The sequence below is a fragment of the Cervus canadensis genome, chromosome 12 (genome assembly GCF_019320065.1).
Source record: "Cervus canadensis isolate Bull #8, Minnesota chromosome 12, ASM1932006v1, whole genome shotgun sequence".
NCBI lineage: Eukaryota > Metazoa > Chordata > Mammalia > Artiodactyla > Cervidae > Cervus > Cervus canadensis.
Window position 1 is genome coordinate 20,123,437 of NC_057397.1, and position 18,937 is coordinate 20,142,373.

Below are 18,937 nucleotides of genomic sequence, written 5' to 3' on the forward strand. Positions count from 1 at the left end.
GATCTGGGCTTCCCCCATGAAAGCCAGATACCCAAGGGCCTTTAAACCTGGGGCTGGAAGACTTGTTTACAACAGAATGGGCTAAAGTAAAGACGTCCTGGAGAACATGTGTGAAGAGCAGAACAGGTTAGCACACTGCAAACAACAGGCCATACACAACCTGCTTGCTCTGGTAATGAAGTGACTAGAACCCCCTGCCTACCCCTGCTCGGAGTGTCTGAGGAAGGCTGTGCACTGCCACAAAGACCACTTAGCCCACGAAGCCAGAAATATTTACTATCTGCTCCTTCACTGAAAACGCTTGCCAGTGTTTTAGAGAACCTGTGAAATCAAGTGTCCGTTCATAAGGGAAGGTCAGTGAGTCTGGGAATACCAGAGGCAGAGCATAAGCAGAAACCACACAGGAGAATCTGCCTTCTCTCCTGCCTCCAAGCACAGTAAACTCAGAGTAGCCTCACCAAATCTTCGCATTTGCTGATACAGAACTAAGACACAGAAACAAAGTTTACAAGTATTAACATTGTATTAAGGATATTTTTTTCTGAAAGAAGAAGTAGTACTTTCAAGACTCAGGAGCCAAGGCTCCTTTATAAAGCATACACAAAAATATACACCTGCATTTTTTTCATCTGTATCTCACATGATACAGTCTAACGTTGAGTACTGACTCTATCCTCACCTACTATATTTGGGAGTTTATTATGATCTCCAATAGATACATACAAGAAAACTTCAAAGATACAGTTTAAATCATAAGTGATATGATAATACTTTTGAAAAAGGAACTGGTAAGATCCAAACCAAGAGGATAAATAAGACTGGATAAATATTAGGTTTTAGCTTTCTACTGTCTTCCTGTTACACACAATCAAGGTAGCCTGGTCCTAAGTACTAAGGGATACATAAATAGCAATTTTGTTTCCTGAGTTACTTTATATTTTATTAATTAAAACAAGTATTTTGATGACCTGTATACAACTAAATATAGTAAAATTGCTTAGGAATAGAATTTTAAAAATCACTTTGCATGGCAAGTTTTTCAAATTTAAAAATTGAAAGTAAATAGAAATATTCTCCACAAACACCAAGAAAAACTGCAAAGAAATCATCAAAACATAAAGACAGGAAGAAAACTGCTACATCTTTATCATTTCTATCACCAAAATTAAAATGATAAATGATCCCAAAAGGAGTCCATTAAATGACCTTAAGTAGCTTTGACTACTTAACTTCCAACCAAGTCAAGACTTTATGCAAAACGAAGCATTTGCCAGTACCTGCTACCTTGGTAAGCAAGATACCTTTATAATCTGAAGTACACAACTACTATTTCAGAAGCTACCTGAAAACCAAAACAGGTAACATTTCCAGAACCGTTTTTTTTTTTTTAAGAATAGTCTGTTAACAGAAGAATCTGTTTTAAAAATAAGTTGCAACATTTCAGAAACAACCATATAATAAAGTTTGATTATTTTAACTAAAATAAGACCATTAAAAGTTATGAAGAAACATTTAGATCAGTCATATCACCATATTTGAGATGATTCACCATTTTAAGAATAACAAACCTGTATAACACAGTCTAACAACACTCAAGAAATACAAGCCAAGGACATTTGATATCTCATAATTACATGAAAACAATTTTAGAAAAATTTTTTTAACTTGAGACACTTAAATACAATAGCCCTCAAACTTAACTGTGTTCTAGATTATTCAACATTTAAATTACATCGACACAGAGCCAGTGCTCTGGGACAACCCAGAGGGACAGGTGGGGAGGAAAGCGAGAGGGGGGTTCAGGGCTGGGGGGACACATGTATACCTGTGACCAATTCATAATGATGTATGGCAAAAAACATCAGGATCTTATAAAGCAATTATTCTCCAATTGAAATAAATTAATTTAAAACAAAAGCAAGACTTTAAAGAATGACATATTTTACTGTTTGCCAGGACCATGCCCTTGTCAGCAAGACTTGTCTCCATAGATACTGTAGAGGTGCTTCCATGATTCAAAGTTCTTCCTTGAGCTTGTTCTGCCTGATTAATGACCCAAAAGTGAATTATCTGTGCCTTTATGTGTTAATACCTGAAATCTATTATTATCTAATATATTAAGATAAACCTTAAACATTTGCTTTTACTAATATTACTTTCATATTTTCTAAGTTTAATTGTATTCAAATGGTCTTATGTGTAATTAAGTTTCAACATCAAAACAAATACTTAGAATAGAAATTCAATAAATTCCACAGAATTCCACAGTTCTAATAAACAATATGAAAATATCCATGCCCACATTTTAAGCACTTACCATATCACTAATTATAAGATAGAAATGATGAAGACACAAAGGGTACCACAATTGAATCTCAATTTCTTACAAAATAACTTGGACTAAAATCTATTTTATTTCTGCCAAACAGTATGTTATTCTTGGAAATGGAAACAGAACATGGTAAGCACTTGAAAAATGATTCAAAAATGTGAATTAAAGGTTAACTATTTATTAAGACAGAATAAGATAAAAGGACAGTGTTCAGAAAACAGGTGCCGAAAATTCCAGTGACTTGCTCAAACTCATTGGACTGATTACAGAACAAACCCAAACCCCAGCATGTGCACTCTCCCGGCTCGCTGGTCTCAGGTCTGGACACACCTCCCGCACACTCCAGCCCTCCCTCTATACTGAGCACAGGCTTCTGTTCCTCAGCCCACCAAGTGCCACTGCCAGGGTGTGGGAGGCAGAGGAGGGAGGAGAATGGGGGAGACATGCCAGGAGATGCCTGAACTCAGAAAACAACCTCCAGCTCAGATCCGGGCCCACTCGTAGATCTCTCACCTCTGTGGCCATGGCCATGGCCAGATCAGAGCCGAGTGAGGAAGGCTCACACCCAATAAGCTGGGTTGGAACTCTGGACCAAAGCTCTTGTCATGTCAAGGGACTAAGTTCTAAGCTCAATTCTCATCCTTTGTTAGCCTTTCTCTCTTTGAAAATATGACTAGGTGAGAGAGAAATGCCATCTAAATTTTTCAGTTTCACAATACTATCCACATTACTATCACTGCTGGCTGAATGTTAGGGACATGACATACCAGACTTCCCTACAAGGACCAATGCCTGTGCAGTATTTTTCCTAAGGGAAAGTAGCTCAGAACAATGGTTGTATAAACAGATTTCTCAAAACACAGCCCTCACAGGATATAGTGATATATTTCTATGATAATTTTATTTAGCTATATTATTAAGTAATTTTATGTTTTTAAGAAAAAGTCCTCCATATGCTATGAAGTATCACTCTTATTAAATTACTATCCCCAAAGGTATAAACACAGTTGCCAAAGATTCTATGGCCAGGAACATCTTTACCTTCTATCTTGAGAAAAAGTACCTGTGTGACATTTAATGAATGGAACAATACCCTACTAATAAAGTGACAACAGCATATAATTAAAACATAAAAGTTATTTACTTGTAGTCTACTATATGTTTACAGAGAATAAGAATTAGAACACAGTTTTCTAACTTACTTTCCTCTTGCATTTTATACATGCTGATTTTTGCTGCACTCAGTCAAGCCAGGATCAATAAACTAACAGTAGTGAGGAACACAGATGTCACTCATATCTACTTATCAAGTGCTTTCAGAGCAAAACCACAGATACGAATACTTACTTATCAAAGCTATCACTATTTTTGATGAAGCTCTCCAGCTTTTCCTTGGCATATTCCACCACATCTGAATGAAGTTCAATCCCATGATTTATTCCAAAAGGACCTGCAATTGTAGCAGCAGCATTTATAAACAATATTAAGAATGCCTTTACAGAGCTCTTTTAATTTCTGTTCATTTATCTCTCACAGGAGCATTTAAAGAGAACTCAAAATGTATCTACTAGCCACAGATTTATAAAGCTATATGGAAATCTATTTACATTGCTTTAAAAAAAGGAAGTCATAAAGAGTTCTCTCAGGAGTGTAGTTTATCTGTCAGGACAATACTGCCAAAGAAATAATCACATTTCCATATGAAGTTTAAGTCATTTGCCATTATGTTTTCCATTTCACCATCATAATTTACCATTATTTACCACTTGCTAAAAAACTTGGTTAACTCTCAAATGTCTGAATCCATGGGCTGACACAGGTGAGCACCCCATTGCCCAGTGAGTACTAAATTCTTCCAGGGCTGAGATCACACCCTCTGTCCCTGGAGCTCCCAGTGTCCAGGGGAGTGTGGTCACTGGGCAAAGCTGGTTGATGCTCCTGTTCCAGTGCACTTCTCACTTGGTATTTCTTCCTGCACACAGCCAAGAATGGGTGACCATCCAGGAATGAGGAGCAGAAGACAGTCCCAGGATGGCTCCTTCCCCAACCCTGGTCCTGGCCGAGAACATGACCACCTGGATTCCTGTTTCCTAAGGCGGCTGTGCCTCCTGCCCGCCCTGCAACCCCCAACAGTGACATACCATCTCACCTAGTCACCTGGCTCCTCCTAGACTTCTGACACTGAGCCAACCAGGTTTTCCACTCTACTTTTTCCAAATTTTAGTTATATTTTTATCTTACTTCACAATTGGTCTCCCAGTGGGGCGGGTCGGGGGGAGAGGGGAACGGTTGCGCATGGGTGTGTTATTTTTTGCTTATCTGGTTCATATCTTTGGAACTACCTGAATGTGCCCCTACTGAATGCCATTAAAAACACAACATATATGGGAGTGCTAGAGACCTCAAAGGACTTTAAAATAACCAAGAAACCACATTTACATTTAAATAAACATTTTTGAATGTACAAAGGGGGTATGAAAATATCAGCTTGTAATCTAGGAATTACCTAATTACAAAAATTAAACCAAAATTTAATGGTTTAATTTAATTAAGATGGTTTGGATACCATCTTCAAGTTGAAAGCAGATAAACCTACTATATTTCTATTGATTTGCTTAAAAAAAAAACTGATGCTACTTGAAAAATGTATTTAGATAAAAAGATTAAATAAAAAGGTACTTGATCCATCATACCACAAAAGAGAGCATTAAATTCCTTTGCAATGCTTTTATACCTTTTTAAAGTTATTCTGATCAATGTAATCTTAAATGTTTCACTTCTCAGTTTTTGTTTTATCAAACCATAAGCCTTTATCTGCAAATCAGAGCATCCATTCAATATTATTTAAGATCTCTTATAATTCCTTATTATTAACAAATAAGACAAAAATTAGACTTTTTTTAAAAGAAATGAAAATGGCAAAAAAAAAAATTAAACAGAGAAGTACATACAGTGACATCACTTTTTAATTTAGTATTGAATCTTGAATAGTGTGAAAACTTGGACTTCCTTAAGGAAACAAAAGAGGCTAAGAAACCCTGAATAGTTTTGATTTGTTGTTCGGTTGCTCAGTTGTGTCCAACTCTTTGCGACCCATGGACTATATAGAACACCAGGCTTCCCTGTCCTTCACCATCTCCCAGAGTTTGCTCAAATCCATGTCCATTGAGTCAATGATGAATAATGATTATGAATAGTTTTCCTCATTTAAAAACCTCAAATTACACTATAATTATTTAACATTATATATATATATTATATATATAGTATTTAACATTATATATATATATAGTAAGGAAAATATTGCTCTAGGAAATCTTAATTTTTCTTTTACTCTTTTAAAGTAATCCACTGAATGTAAAACATTAAGAGACACTTATATTTTCATTAAGAATCTAGTTGTATGGATGAGAGATCACGGTCAGTTATTTCTGGGGTTGAAGTTTCCAATAGAACTGAATGAATAAGCACTATAAGAAAGGTGTCAAGAATGTAGAAATCTAGGCTGCTATTCAGTATTTCAAACTGCTTTACTAGCAGAGGGAGTCAACTTGAGTGCTCTGGATCAAAAGGGACCACATATGCTGTCACTTAAGACAGCTCTGGTCTCATTTTCCTTTTCTTGTTTTCTGCTCATATAATATCTAAAAGCAAAGTGGCAAGTTTTAGAAATAAGGCTTAAAGTTTGCTAAGAAAATTTAAGACTTTTTCACATCAGCTTGACACAAAATAAAGACAACTTCATTAACATACAATGGATTTGACAGATAAATGTACATACTATCATTAATTCTGATACAAACACCACTGATGATTTAATGGATGGACTTGTTTAATTTTAAAATAACATGGAGGTATATCTTTATTATCACTAAGGAATTAAACAGTAATTGATATACTGAAAAGAATGCACTAATAGAAGGCAGAACTTATATGGCAATGTCACCAACGTCTCATTTATTTAGAATGTGATATACAAGTAGAACACATCGAGGATATGATAGAAGTGTATGTGATGCTTTTTATTACAGTTCATTTGACACCTGTATTGAACAGAACAGAAAAATAGAACACAGGAAACTGAAAAATATGCAGCTGCTTCCAAGGAAGGGGACAAAGAGGTCTGGGTGGGAAGAGACATTTCCATCATTACACCCTGTTGTCTAAAGTGTGTCAACACAGGCATGCACAACTTTTTCAACCAAAAAATGATGTGCTAGTCAGAGATTTTTTTTTTTTAAAGTACACGATTTTCAAAGAAATGGATAAATAATACAAAATAATTCTAACACAAAGGTATAAGCTGTCACTGGAGAAAATGAAAAAGGCATGCAAAAGCAAAGCCTAAGACTTCCTAACATCATCTAACAGACACAGCATGAATCTGACTGCACTGAACAGATTCCAACATTATTCTGTGCCAATGGGAAGAGATCTTTCTAGAAATAATAAAAGTTTAATTTGTCATACAATTTTTTTTAACTTTAAAAACCTTGTCATACAATTTTTAAAAAAAAAAATCAAAGTACTAACAGTTGACCACTATCTTTAATAGCTAAATACTGAAAGAGAAACTTACACAGAAGTCAATGTTTATTAAGACAAATACAGTTATTAGAAGAACCTAGATACCCTATATTAGAAATTATTTTTAAGGCTGGCGAAAGTTCAGTAACAAATACAATAAAATGTCAATATAATAATAATCTCTAGAGAATGTTTTTCTTTTGTGGTACTTGAATTAGCTTATTTATCACCTTCCAGTTAGTCAATAATCAGAACTGATACATAAAGGTCGCCGATTATTATGTCTAGGTATCAGGTGTCTCAGGTGTCTATCAACATCTCCATTTCTCAGCTATATATCCCTTACTCCACTCCTCTCTGAAGTACCAGAAAGGTGACCGAGTGTGGCGTGCAGGTGGAAGGCTGTCCATGGTAGGTGCGGGAACCTGAGAGCTGCATGAGCCAAGGACGCCTGTGCCCTCCATCCTGTGTGGAGAGCTAATCTGGGGAACAGCCATAGCAAGACCACTTCACAGCACTTGGTACAGTGGAGCCCTAAAGATGCACTCAGTCACTGGGCGGGGGGTGGGGCGGCAGTGGGTGCAGGGGAGACAGAGGGCTCAAGGCCGGTGCCTGTTTCCAACTCTGGCCCCTACAGCTGCACAGTCAGACCAGTCACGTTCCCCATGAGGTCCTTCCTACCGTGTGAAATGGGTCTGTGGGAAATCATCTAAATGATGTCAGAGCCTTTCATACCATAAAATACAAGACAGCTACAAATCACCAGAAATTCAAGTGTGCTCTTTCTGCAAATACACAACTGGTTAATCATAGCACCAAAACCACAGCCTGTTTATAAGTGGTTCTCTACCCTGACTGCACGTTAGAATAACCTGGAGATTTTTAAATTAAATTTAAAAGTAGATTAAATTTATTCTGATTTAAGCTGTGAACTGAGGGAGGGAGTCCCTCAAGGAGAGGCCCAGGCACCGCAGGTGACCCTAACGGGCAGCTCTACTGACCACACTATCCACACTCCCCTCATTGCTGCAGTGCCCAACCTAAATGTGTGTTTAAATCTCTTTGGACTATCAGATCTGTGCTTTCTTGGGTAAAATGACATAGAGAGATAACCACCACAAAAAAAAAAAAAGAGAGAGAGAGATAACAACCACAAATAGAAGCATCAGGATAAAACTAAGTATTTACCACAAGAGGGAGTAGCTGAACCAGTTATTTGGTTTCTAGGAAACTAGTGCAAAATTTCTCAGCAAGAATTAAAACATACAGTCATCCTTTGGTATATGGGGGTCGGGGGAGAATGGGGGGGGCTGACTCTAGGACCAGACCCTACAAATACCAAAATCTATGGACTGTGGACACACAAGTCCCTTGTATAAATGGGAGAAGTATTTGCATATATGACCTGCACATCTGTATATCCTCCCCTAACTGTCTCAACTACTCAATACCCAATACAATGTAAATACAGTTGTAAATACAATGTAAATGCTATGTATACAGTTGCCAGCATGTAATAAATTCAAGTTTTGCTTGGCAGATGAATCCTCAAACCCTGGATACAGAAGGTCAACTATATACAGGAAAACACCCTTAAATAAACTGCAGTGATACTTCATTTACTAATTCCAGGCATCTTTGGGAAGATTCAGGAGTAACTTTATAAGGATTCAGAGACAGCAGTAACAGGCGGAGAGCAGATATGAGGTCTCTTTCTGAGAACACCCTGCCAGTGTGGTGCAAAGAGACAAAGCAATACAAAGGGGGATAAAGGAATGGGGAAGAAGATGAATCAGCCAAAGATTAAGGAACCAATAACCAAATTAAGAGAAACTTACTAAGATACACCTATTTTCCTATGGTTTCTCCATTTGATTATATGACGCTAAAAAAGCACATTAACAAAAGCACTGTCAAACGTTTACTCAATCTTGCCACACTAAAGCTTCAAATTCTTTGGCTAGCAGGGCACACCTAAGACTAGGAACCTGCTCTCTAGGTTTGGGAAAGGCCTTGTGAGGCCAAGTTTTGCAATTAATGAGGAAGTTGCAGTCCCGTGGGCTTCCCTCAGCTTATGGATAGAAGTGCTGGTTTCCCAGGTGGCTCAGCAGTAAAGAACCCACCTGCCACTGCAGGGTCAGGATCCTGGGTCAATCCCTGGGTCAGGAAGATCCCCTGGGGGAGAAAATGGCAACCCACTCCAATATTCTTTCCTGGGAAATACCATGGACAGAGGAGCCTGGTGGGCTATAGTCCGTGGGATCACAAAAGAGCTGGACAAGACTTAGTGACTAAACAACACTCAAATCTTAGAAATATGTTTAACGAAATCTGAAAAGGTTGGTTTAAACAGTTATGGACCACGGGCCCAAGGCCCAAAGTAAAATGCATTCCTAAAATGTCAAACTATCAAGAAAAGACATCACAACCAGCTGCTTTAGATACCTCCACCCAGTGGGCTGATAATACCCAAGTCTAATGTGGCTGAGTAATTTACAACTGCAACTCACATGTCTACACTGGAACATTACATCAAAGCAAAGTCAGTAAACTGAGAAGGTATGCTCAACTATAACACAACAGAACATGGTTTAAAAGGTAATGTAAACAGCGTTCGATATCAGTCCACTTTCCCTGGAAGCCATTTTATCAGCTCTTTCACTGCACTGTGAAAGATACTCCAGGGCCAATGCATGTGATCAAGTCACAAGTAACCAAAACACATCGATACTCAACAACTATTTCCTGACCTAAATGAAGAACAGCCAAAAAAACTGACCCAATGCTCCTGCTGCTGGTTCAGAAATAACACACATGGTATGTGGGATGCCTTCTGCACAGCTGTATGTTCAACAGCTCACACAAAGGCACACATAGCAAATACTCTTTGAAGAAAAATAAAAGTACATAAAGGGAGCTATGGTCCCAAATTTAGAAAGGTTTACAAGTAAGACTGAGGTCAGTGATATATACAAAGCATAAAAATGTGTATTTTTCATGTCTTTATAAGTATATTGGCAAAAAACCATGTGTCACATCTACTTCATCACAGAATGAGGCATTGTACAGAAGTGCATCTTACACAGAAAAGTATATTCCATTCAAAATAAATTTCTTATTAATTTTAGCAGTTTGCTAGAAATCTTCTAAGATGCAATACATATTTTCCTTCATGTACCTAGGAAAATTCTTCTGATTTCAAGTCAACTATCATCCCTATAAACATTAAATTGAGTCTGTGCAGGAGTGGAGGTATTCCCAGGGCTCCATACGTTGCTCTTCAAATGGGGAGGGCAACCAGACAAAGTGGAGGAGAGGCAGGTAAGGCAAGTCTTTAAAAGTATGCCTTCTGATTCTTTTTGATTATTTAACTCTGTGAATGTATTGCCTATTCCACCAAATATAATTAAAGAGAAGAAAGAGTGGTGTTCAGGTTTCTGCCTTGAGTCACCAAAATGGATACACAGGCGGCAGAAGCCAACCTCAACTGCTCTGGTGTGGCTAGGGTGAGGAAGGGTCACTCGAGGTGGAAACAGGTTGAACTTTCAGAATCTCGTGCACACTGAAGAAGAGATATGCAGTAAGCACAGCAAATTAAGTATCCAGTTTGTTCGTCAGCTTGGAAGATGCAGTGTCCAGAGCTCCGCAGACAGACCTGGTGCTGGAAACCTGTGAATCCTCTGCACGTGGAAGGAACCTGAAGACAGAAGAGGCGCCACCCTTCACCACAGGCTGAAGGCAAAGAAGCTTCCACAACAGGCTAAAGTAAGTGTCTATAAAGGAAACGCAAACAGGAGTGAAATCCATCAGATGAATCTTTGCAGGCAGAAGGCATGGGACGGTGGACAGGCTGATGCTGCAGGAGCCGCCCACACAGGGTGTGAAGGCCGGTGCAGGCGCAGCCCTGCGACACAGGTGAGCTGCTCACATGGGCGCTAGTCCAGCACATCTCAGCCCGGGAAAGACTGAGGAGAGAGCCGAGGCCACGGATGCCCGCTCCAGAGTAGTGACTCAGTAGAAGCTGGAGATTCACAAATTATTTCACACAGACACACAAACTCAGAAAGGTTTAGTCATTTTCTGAAGCATCCAGTCAGTACTCATTATTTGTGGTACCTTATGTTCTATAAAGTCCAAAAACACAATAAGCAGATGCCGCACCACCCAGTGGCTTCAGGGGAGTAGTGTGCATATACTACACATATATACCTACCTCAGACAGACAGCAATGTTCAGTCCTAAGAACTCACCCTAGAAGAGTCTGTTTTCTTTTATGAGAGAAATGAGCTCCAAAAGAAACTGGCCCAGCACCAGAGCTGTCTGCACCACGCTGTGACTGCATCCTCTGGCCACTGCCCTGAGGCACGGGCAGGACTGCCCCCCTGACCCGGCCCAGGGGGACCATGTCCACAGAACTACTCACTCTGTCCCCCTCCCCAAACACATGCACCAATAACGAATACTGATGTGAGGGTTACAGACACATTTCAGCAAGGAAGCAAATTCACAAATACAGCTCAACTGTTCTCAGTTGACAGATAATGCAAATTGGGGAGTTAAGCCTGAAGGTAAAAACTCAAGACACCTCACGATGCCATGAGATCCACCTGACACTCTTCACAGCACTGAAGGAACTGCCTTTCAACCTCTAAGGAAATATACTCAAATTACTGTAAAAATTTGCAAAATTTCTAAAACTTGTATCGTGCGTGTGTCTGCATGCTCAGTCATGCCCATCTCTCTGCAATCTCATGGACTATAGCACACCAGGCTCCTCCGTCCATGGGATTTCCCACAGGCAGAATACTAGAATGGGTTGCTATTTCCTCCTCCAGGGTATGTTCCCAAACCAGGGATCAAACCCGAGTCTCCTGCAGCTCCTGCACTGGCAGATGGATTCTTTATCACTGAGCCACCTGGGAAGTCCCTGATACAGGGTATATGGACAGAAAAAAGATGCATAGAAGCCTAACTAGGACTAAGAAGAAACGGTTTAAATAGTAAGGAGCTTTACTGATTTCAGAAAATCTTAGCAGCCTAAAGGAAAGGGCTCTTTTCAAAACAGATTTACTCAAGAGCCCAAAATAAAGCACATACCAAGAACAGTCTTTGTAATTCCTTTAACAAAAAAAGTAGGATAAAAAGATAGAGGGAAAACTGAAGTTTGGCTTAATGCAGAGAAGAGAATCTGCCTTAGAGAGAACCATGGAAACCTGCAGAACTGTGTTCTGTCCAGAAAAAAAGGGATAGGGGAAAGGAGGCCCCTCTGGATCTCCCTCACTCTCAGGCCTCAAGGGAGGCATGAGTTTTCTAAAGGGGTGCTTAAAAGGAAATGAAGAGAGATTTGAAAATCATACTTCTGAAAAAGGGCTTGTACTTAAAAGAACACTTACAACTCATTAATAATAAGGATGCCAACAATGTAATTTAAAAATGGAGAAAAGAGGTGAACAGACATTTCACCAAAGAAGATAGAGGAATGACCAAAAGTCACAGGAACATATGCTCTACATCATTAGTCATCAGACAGGTATAAGTTAAAACCACAAGATACCATGTTATGCCCACTAAGATGCTATTTAAAATAAAACAAAACACCACCAGTGAAGATATGGAGAAACTGGAACCTCATACATTGTTGGTGGGAATAGAAAATGGTGCAGCCACTCCAGAGAAGTTTGGCAAGTTCTTAAAGAGTTAAACACAAACTTACCATAAACAGTCCAGCAATCTCACTCCTAGGAATCCACCTGAGAGAAATGAAAATGGACATCTCCACCAAGACTTATACATGAATGTTCACATCAGCATCATTCAAAACAGGCATCAAGTGGTCAAAGGACAAACAAATGCAGTCTACCCACACAACGGAATGTTACTCAGCCACCAAGAGGAAGGGAGCAATGATACATGTTACAGCACAGGTGAATCCTGAAAATCTAACGCTCAGGTAAAGAAATCATACAGAGAGATCACATGCCACATGATTCCACTGACATGAAATGCACAGAAAAGGAAAATCGAGAGACAGAAAAGAGGCAAGCAGCTGCGAGGGGCTGGGGGAGGGAATCCACGGGGTGATGGAAGGGCTCTCAAAATGGATTACCTTCATCAATGAAGGACTACATTCTCTGTGACAGTTCTTCATAGGAAGACTCTTAGAATATGAATGTATCTTCAACTGGAAACTAAACAAGTTAATCTGAAATGAGGTATAATTTAGAACTTGGAATCATCCATCTTCTCTGTGTGGGGCAAAAATAAATTCCATTTATGAATAACTACTTCAAGTGTACTTTAATCATGAGAAATCTCCTGAAGTGAGAATAAACCTAACTCCTCTCACCGAACAAGAGCTCTCCAGACTGCAAGGTGGAGATTCCTCAAGAGGCCTCCTCCGCAGACTCCCCCTCTCCCCGCTTCAGCCTGGACCCCCAGATGACACCAGCACATCCCTGGATGAGAGCCTCTGTTGCCGGGGAGCACCTGTCACCCTCGTCTTGTGACTGAAGTGCAGGGCTGAGCGCCAGGGTGCTAGCAGAACTTAGTAAGACAAGGTCATGGGAAGCACTGGGGCCCAGCCTGAGGCACCACACTCAAATAATTACAAGGCACATGTAAGCACCCTCCTCTAGAGTGAGTGCTAAGTGATTTCTGTGGATGTGTCCCCTCCTTGATTTAATTAAATGCTCAGGAAACACAAACCAAACAAGGGGAGCAGGGGAAAAATGATTAGCTTCTCAGAAGCTGGCGAAATCCAAGATTTATTAACTGTAATCACAGTTTTACAGGCTCTGTTCTTTCTTTCCTTTTTAAAAGTTTTTATCTTTCTCATCAAACACTTTCCCCATCAAAAGGAGAGAAATTATATCTTGATCTTGACTGCAGGAACACACACAGACAAATCCCCCAACAATATAAAGTAAGGGTAGTCATGCCTGTGACTGAATACGTGTGACTCCCTGGAGCCTGGGGGCAGATGTCCTCCCTGTGGATTGCCACACAAGGGTCTGTGTTTCCACACTGGCTTCAGGTTGGAGGAGGAAACACTCCAGACACAATAAATTTAACGCACATACATGGAATCTAGAAAAACGGTACTGATGAACCTATCTGCAGGACAGGAATGATATGCAAACATAGAGAATGGACTTGTGGACATAGCAGGGGAAGGAGAAGGTGGGACAAACTAAGAAAAGCAGCACTGACATACACACACTACCATGTGTAAAACAGACAGCTAGTGGGAAGCTGCTGAGTAACACTGGGCCCAGCCTGGCGCTCTGACAACCTAGAGGGGTGGGATGAGGTGTGGAAAGCTCAAGAGGGAGGGGATATAGGTGCAATTATGGCTGATTCATGCTGTTGTACTGCAAAAACCAAAAGAACGTTGTAAAGCAATTTCCCTCCAATTAAAAAAAAAGACAATAAAGTTGGCAGCTGGCCCACAAAGGCAGTTAGCCCCAGGAAGCCCATTTCTTAGGGACCAGGACTAAGGAATGGATTGAGTGAGCAAGACTGCCGATTCCTTCTCTCCCCGCCAGGCCTTTGGCTAAAACTCCGGCCTGCAGCAGGAGCCAGCTAACCAGTTGGAGGAGCAGAACACTCATCTGAAGCTGGACTCCAGCCCTAGTGGCCAGAGCTGGTAAAGCAGCACACTGGCTCAAGGACAGCAAGCCCACTTTGGGAAGAAGCTCTCTACCACTCCCCTCTGCTCCTTGGATTTGGAGACCCTCTCAAACCCTGGATCCCCTTTCTAGAGGCTCTCATGATACAACAGTTGGATTTCTGGGATTCCCAACCTGATGAAAATGCTATCTCAGAATCAGAGAGATCACCAAACATAAATGCAAGTTGCTTAACTTCTCTCTGGGCAAAACTGAATAATGTCACCTTTCTGACCAGTTACTACGTATCAGGAACTGACTCATTAGTGGGATAAACAGGCTTCAGGTGAAACAACTGCAGGCTCCACAACTGGGAGAGAAAGCATGGAGACAGCCAGCACACAGCAATGGGATTTCAGGCTTGAAAACGACTGAAGCCATACGATGTGGCACATAATTTACTGTCCAAACTGGGACACTTTGGCAAAGAAAAGGACATTACTAATACTGACGCTAGGATAATCGAAAAAAATCAGGACTGCTTAGTCACAGGGGGATCACAGTCATTTTCTCTGAAGTCCTCCAATGATTCCCCAGCGCTCCAGAGTGAACTGTAAGCCACAGCCTCGTCCTTGTAACCTGGGAAGACACCCCAGCCACAGGACACATCACATGGGATAAGAACCGCTCACTTCCTGTCTCTCCACCCCCGCCCGTCTAGTCTGCAAAGCCCAGGGCAAGTCTGTGTCACAGGGGCCTTGGTGTTGCACCTTGATGCCTGTCACGCGGTGGTGCCCAGCAAACACCAAGGGGCGCAGTGACAGCCGAGGTCCATCCTCCGCCTGACGTCACCGTGTCTTTCAGCAGTCTCTCCCCTGGCATGCTTTGTCCACCCACAGGCTCAACCTCACAGCTCTCAGCTCCTAGCTGTGGGACCACAGGCAAGTCAGTGGACGTGACTCAGTTTAAACACACAGGAACCATGACAATACACACCTCTCAGGGTTACTGGGAACACTAAACAAGTTACCAGACCATGTCAAGTGCTTTCAGCAATGCCAAGCCCTCATCGTGAGCACGAGAAAGCTTCGTGAAGGCAGCGCTATCTGTCCCTTTTGATTACTGCCGTACCCTTGCTTTAGAAATAACGCTTGGCAGACACGTAATGACCCACACTCTTCCCCCTCTTCCCCGCCCTGCGTCCTGCGCTTTGCCCCAGCAGTGCCCCATCTCCCGCCCCCCACAGGCTTCTGGATCCCTAACCAGCACAGCACCACCCCCTTCAGCAAAGGACACCAGGGCCCACCAAACTCTCCCAGCCGCTGTCAGGATGCTTGACCCCAAGTAGGCTACGAGATGCTCCTGAGCCTCCCAGCTGCCAACTGCTCAGTTGTACAGTACAGATGGTGGTTGGGGGATCAAAAACAGTTCCAAGAACTTTTCACGTCTAGCACTGAAGGCAAAGTTAACTATGGGGGGTCAGGGCTGAAAATAAGAAAAGATGACTACTCTGACCTTAAGGAAGGAAGGTAACTACTTTGAGAATATACATTCAAACATATGCTGTATACAAAGTTATAAACCCTGTAAATCAGAAACAGCAGTACAAACCCAGCTTACTTTTTAAAAAAGAATTTTACAAAAATAAAATTACCTAAAATTAAGCCCACCATTGTACTTAAATATCCGGTTCCACTTCCCAGGTTAAGAAAAGACAATCCTGGTTGAAGTTTCAAGGCTTCCATAACTTCAGAATAAATGCAAGGTGCTGACAAGTGTATGTTGCCATGCTTCCAGGCTAAGTCTTTGTACGCATTGTCTCGGTAGCCTTCCAAATAGTAATCTCCGCGATCAATCGCTCTGAAGGCTTGCTCCACTCTTTCAGTGCGGATATACTGGGCTTCTTTTAAGTTATCAATTAAGTCATCATTATCTTCCCCAGCACTCACAGCTCCTCCCATGATAGTATTCAAATCAAACCATAAATTTTAAACTGTAATAAAATTAGCAGAAATGGCTTCCAATAATGTAGTGTGGTTTTGTTTTCCTTTTAATATTGCACTTGATTTCCAAAAATAAATTAATCCTGAAAGGGAAGAATAAAAATAAACAGGTTTAAATGAATGCTCAAAAGTAAAGTAACTCTAGTTTATTAAATATATAATAGTCATTATAACTAACGACCACTTCTCAAGGACATAGTCTCTTCCAGGCACAGAGTTAAGCTCCTTAAAGATAGTATTTATTCTTAAAACCACCACAAAGGGCAGCTTAAGTGTGATCTCATCTCTCCAGAGAGGAAACCTGGGACACAGAAGAGTTAAGTCACCTCATCTTGTGAAGCAAAGTATAGCAGCCATGGGTCACACAGGGCTGCCTAGACATAGGCTGATTTAAACTCAATACACCTAAAACTCCAGCCAGTCACACCAGCCACACTCCAAGTGCTGAACAGACCCATGTGACCAGTGGCTGCCACAGTGGACAACGCTGCTCTGGAAGGTGATGCTGCTGGGGTGAGGTCCCTGGTGGTCTAGACTTCAGAGACCATGCTCGTCATCACTGAGTCACGTGGACTTCTACAGTGTGGAAAGCCTAGATAAATATGCATGTGTTACTTCATTTAAAATTCCTAAACAATCCACTAACAATTCCTAAATACACCACATAAATTCAAAATGTTAACATAAAGAATAATATATTACCTAATCACTGAATACAAAATGGAACTTAAAAACAGACTCACATATTTAAAATGTGTGTGTATATAAATCAATATATATACATACATACATTTACACCTATTAAGATTTTGTTTGGTAAATTCTGTCATGATGAGACCACAAATTTTGTTAACAACTTTTAATAGTTTAAGCACTAGAACATAAGTTATACGCACACACATACAACAAACTTCTTTAACAAACTCAGCATATTTGAAAGGAAACATAAGTACAAACTGTTAAAATAAGAATTTCGATGCTGAATACACAATTTAAGCTTTATTCAATAAGTTAGTAAGCAAACTCGTGTGTCAATTAAATTCTGAATTAATAAATCAGCCAAGGGGGAAAGTGAGAAATGAAATAGCCATGGCCAAAAACAAGTGTCCTGATGCCCACTCCGGCCAGGAACTGGAGGAAAAGCAGCGGGAGGAGCAGGGCCCCTCGCCGCCAGGCTGCCCCACTGCCTGAGCCCCTCTTGTCTTCTCCTGCTTCCCCCGCTCTGAGACTGATGACAAACTCCCCTCTCTCTACTGAAAAATGAACAAACTGGAAGTTCTGCATACAATTTCAGAAGGCTCCTGAGTTCCCAGAGGCCCCTGAGTCCACTGCAGCTTAGGAACATCTACTACAGGTGACAGTAAGTAAGTTAAGTCGCTCAGTCATGTCCGACTTGTTGCAACCCCATGGATGGTAGCCTACCAGGCTCCTCTATCCATGAGATTTTCCAGGCAAGAGTACTGGAGTGGGTTGCCATTTCCTTCTCCAGGGCATCTTACCGAGCCAGGGATCGAACCCGGGTCTCCAGCATTGCAGGCAGAAGCTTTACCATCTGAGCCACCAGAAAAGCCCTTACAGGTGACAGTTAGTCAAGTATTAACACGGGAAATTACATCTCCATTTAGAAAGTGCAGGGCATCTGTGTTTCAAATCCACCGCTACAGGCCTGAGACACAGGCCTCAGAAGGCTGGCGAAAACACCACTCTGTCAGCCAGACACACCATACACTGTGGAAGCCGACTTCCCTGACTCCTTTCCATCTAGTCTGGTAGGAAAGACAAACAGATCTGAACAGAAAGCTCAAAGGGTAATGCAGGAGGAAGTCGGGAAAGGCTTCCCAGAATATAAGGTACAACCTGCTATGATGAATGTTTCTTTAACACAAATCAAAGTTACTTAGTTGCTCAGTCATGTCCAACTCTTTGCAACTCTGTGGACTGTCTCGTGGACTGCAGCCCGCCAGGCTCCTCCTTTCATGGAATTCTCCGGGCAAGAATACTGAAGTAGGTTGCCATTTCCTTCTCCCGGGGATCTTCCTGACCCAAGGATTGAACCCAGGTCTCCTGCATTGCGGGCAGATTCTTTACCGTTTGAGCCACCAGAGAATCCCAACACAAAATGAGCTCACATTCAACATACAGAGTAATGACGTGGAGATAAAGATGAAGGTGTGGTGGTCACAATATATGTGCATGTTCTGAAGTGACAGGAAGGGACAAGCTTCCACACTTTAGAGGCACACCTCAGCAGCTTATGAAAACTTTAAACAAAAAGCTGAGAACAGAGTACCTTCCTGTAAGACAATGAGACAGGGTCTTCAAGTGATCTGGGGGACTGTGCACACAGATGAAAAAACACTAAGACATTTTCCATGAATTAAAACAGACTAATGAAGGCTATAACCAGGTTCAGATTTTTTTTTTATTTTAATAAATAAAAATGACATCTGTCTCCAAGTAAAATGATA

At 41.1% G+C, this 18,937-nt stretch overlaps 1 protein-coding gene across 4 annotated transcripts in view; it reads right to left on the bottom strand.

Moving 5' to 3' along the window:
* Window positions 1–18,937, bottom strand: part of PCMTD1 (protein-L-isoaspartate (D-aspartate) O-methyltransferase domain containing 1) — a 47,605-nt gene that overhangs the window by 12,590 nt on the left and 16,078 nt on the right. For 2 of the 4 annotated variants that reach the window (XM_043484478.1, XM_043484477.1), the window contains exons 2-3: window positions 16,121–16,552; window positions 3,680–3,782 (exon numbers count right to left, since the gene is read on the bottom strand). The exons of 1 other annotated variant lie outside the window; for it this stretch is intronic. In XM_043484478.1, the coding sequence (XP_043340413.1) occupies window positions 3,680–3,782; window positions 16,121–16,427 (410 nt within the window). In that variant the 5' untranslated portion in view covers window positions 16,428–16,552. The remainder of the gene's footprint in view (window positions 1–3,679; window positions 3,783–16,120; window positions 16,553–18,937) is intronic. One more of the 4 variants, XM_043484479.1, reaches the window with a different exon arrangement.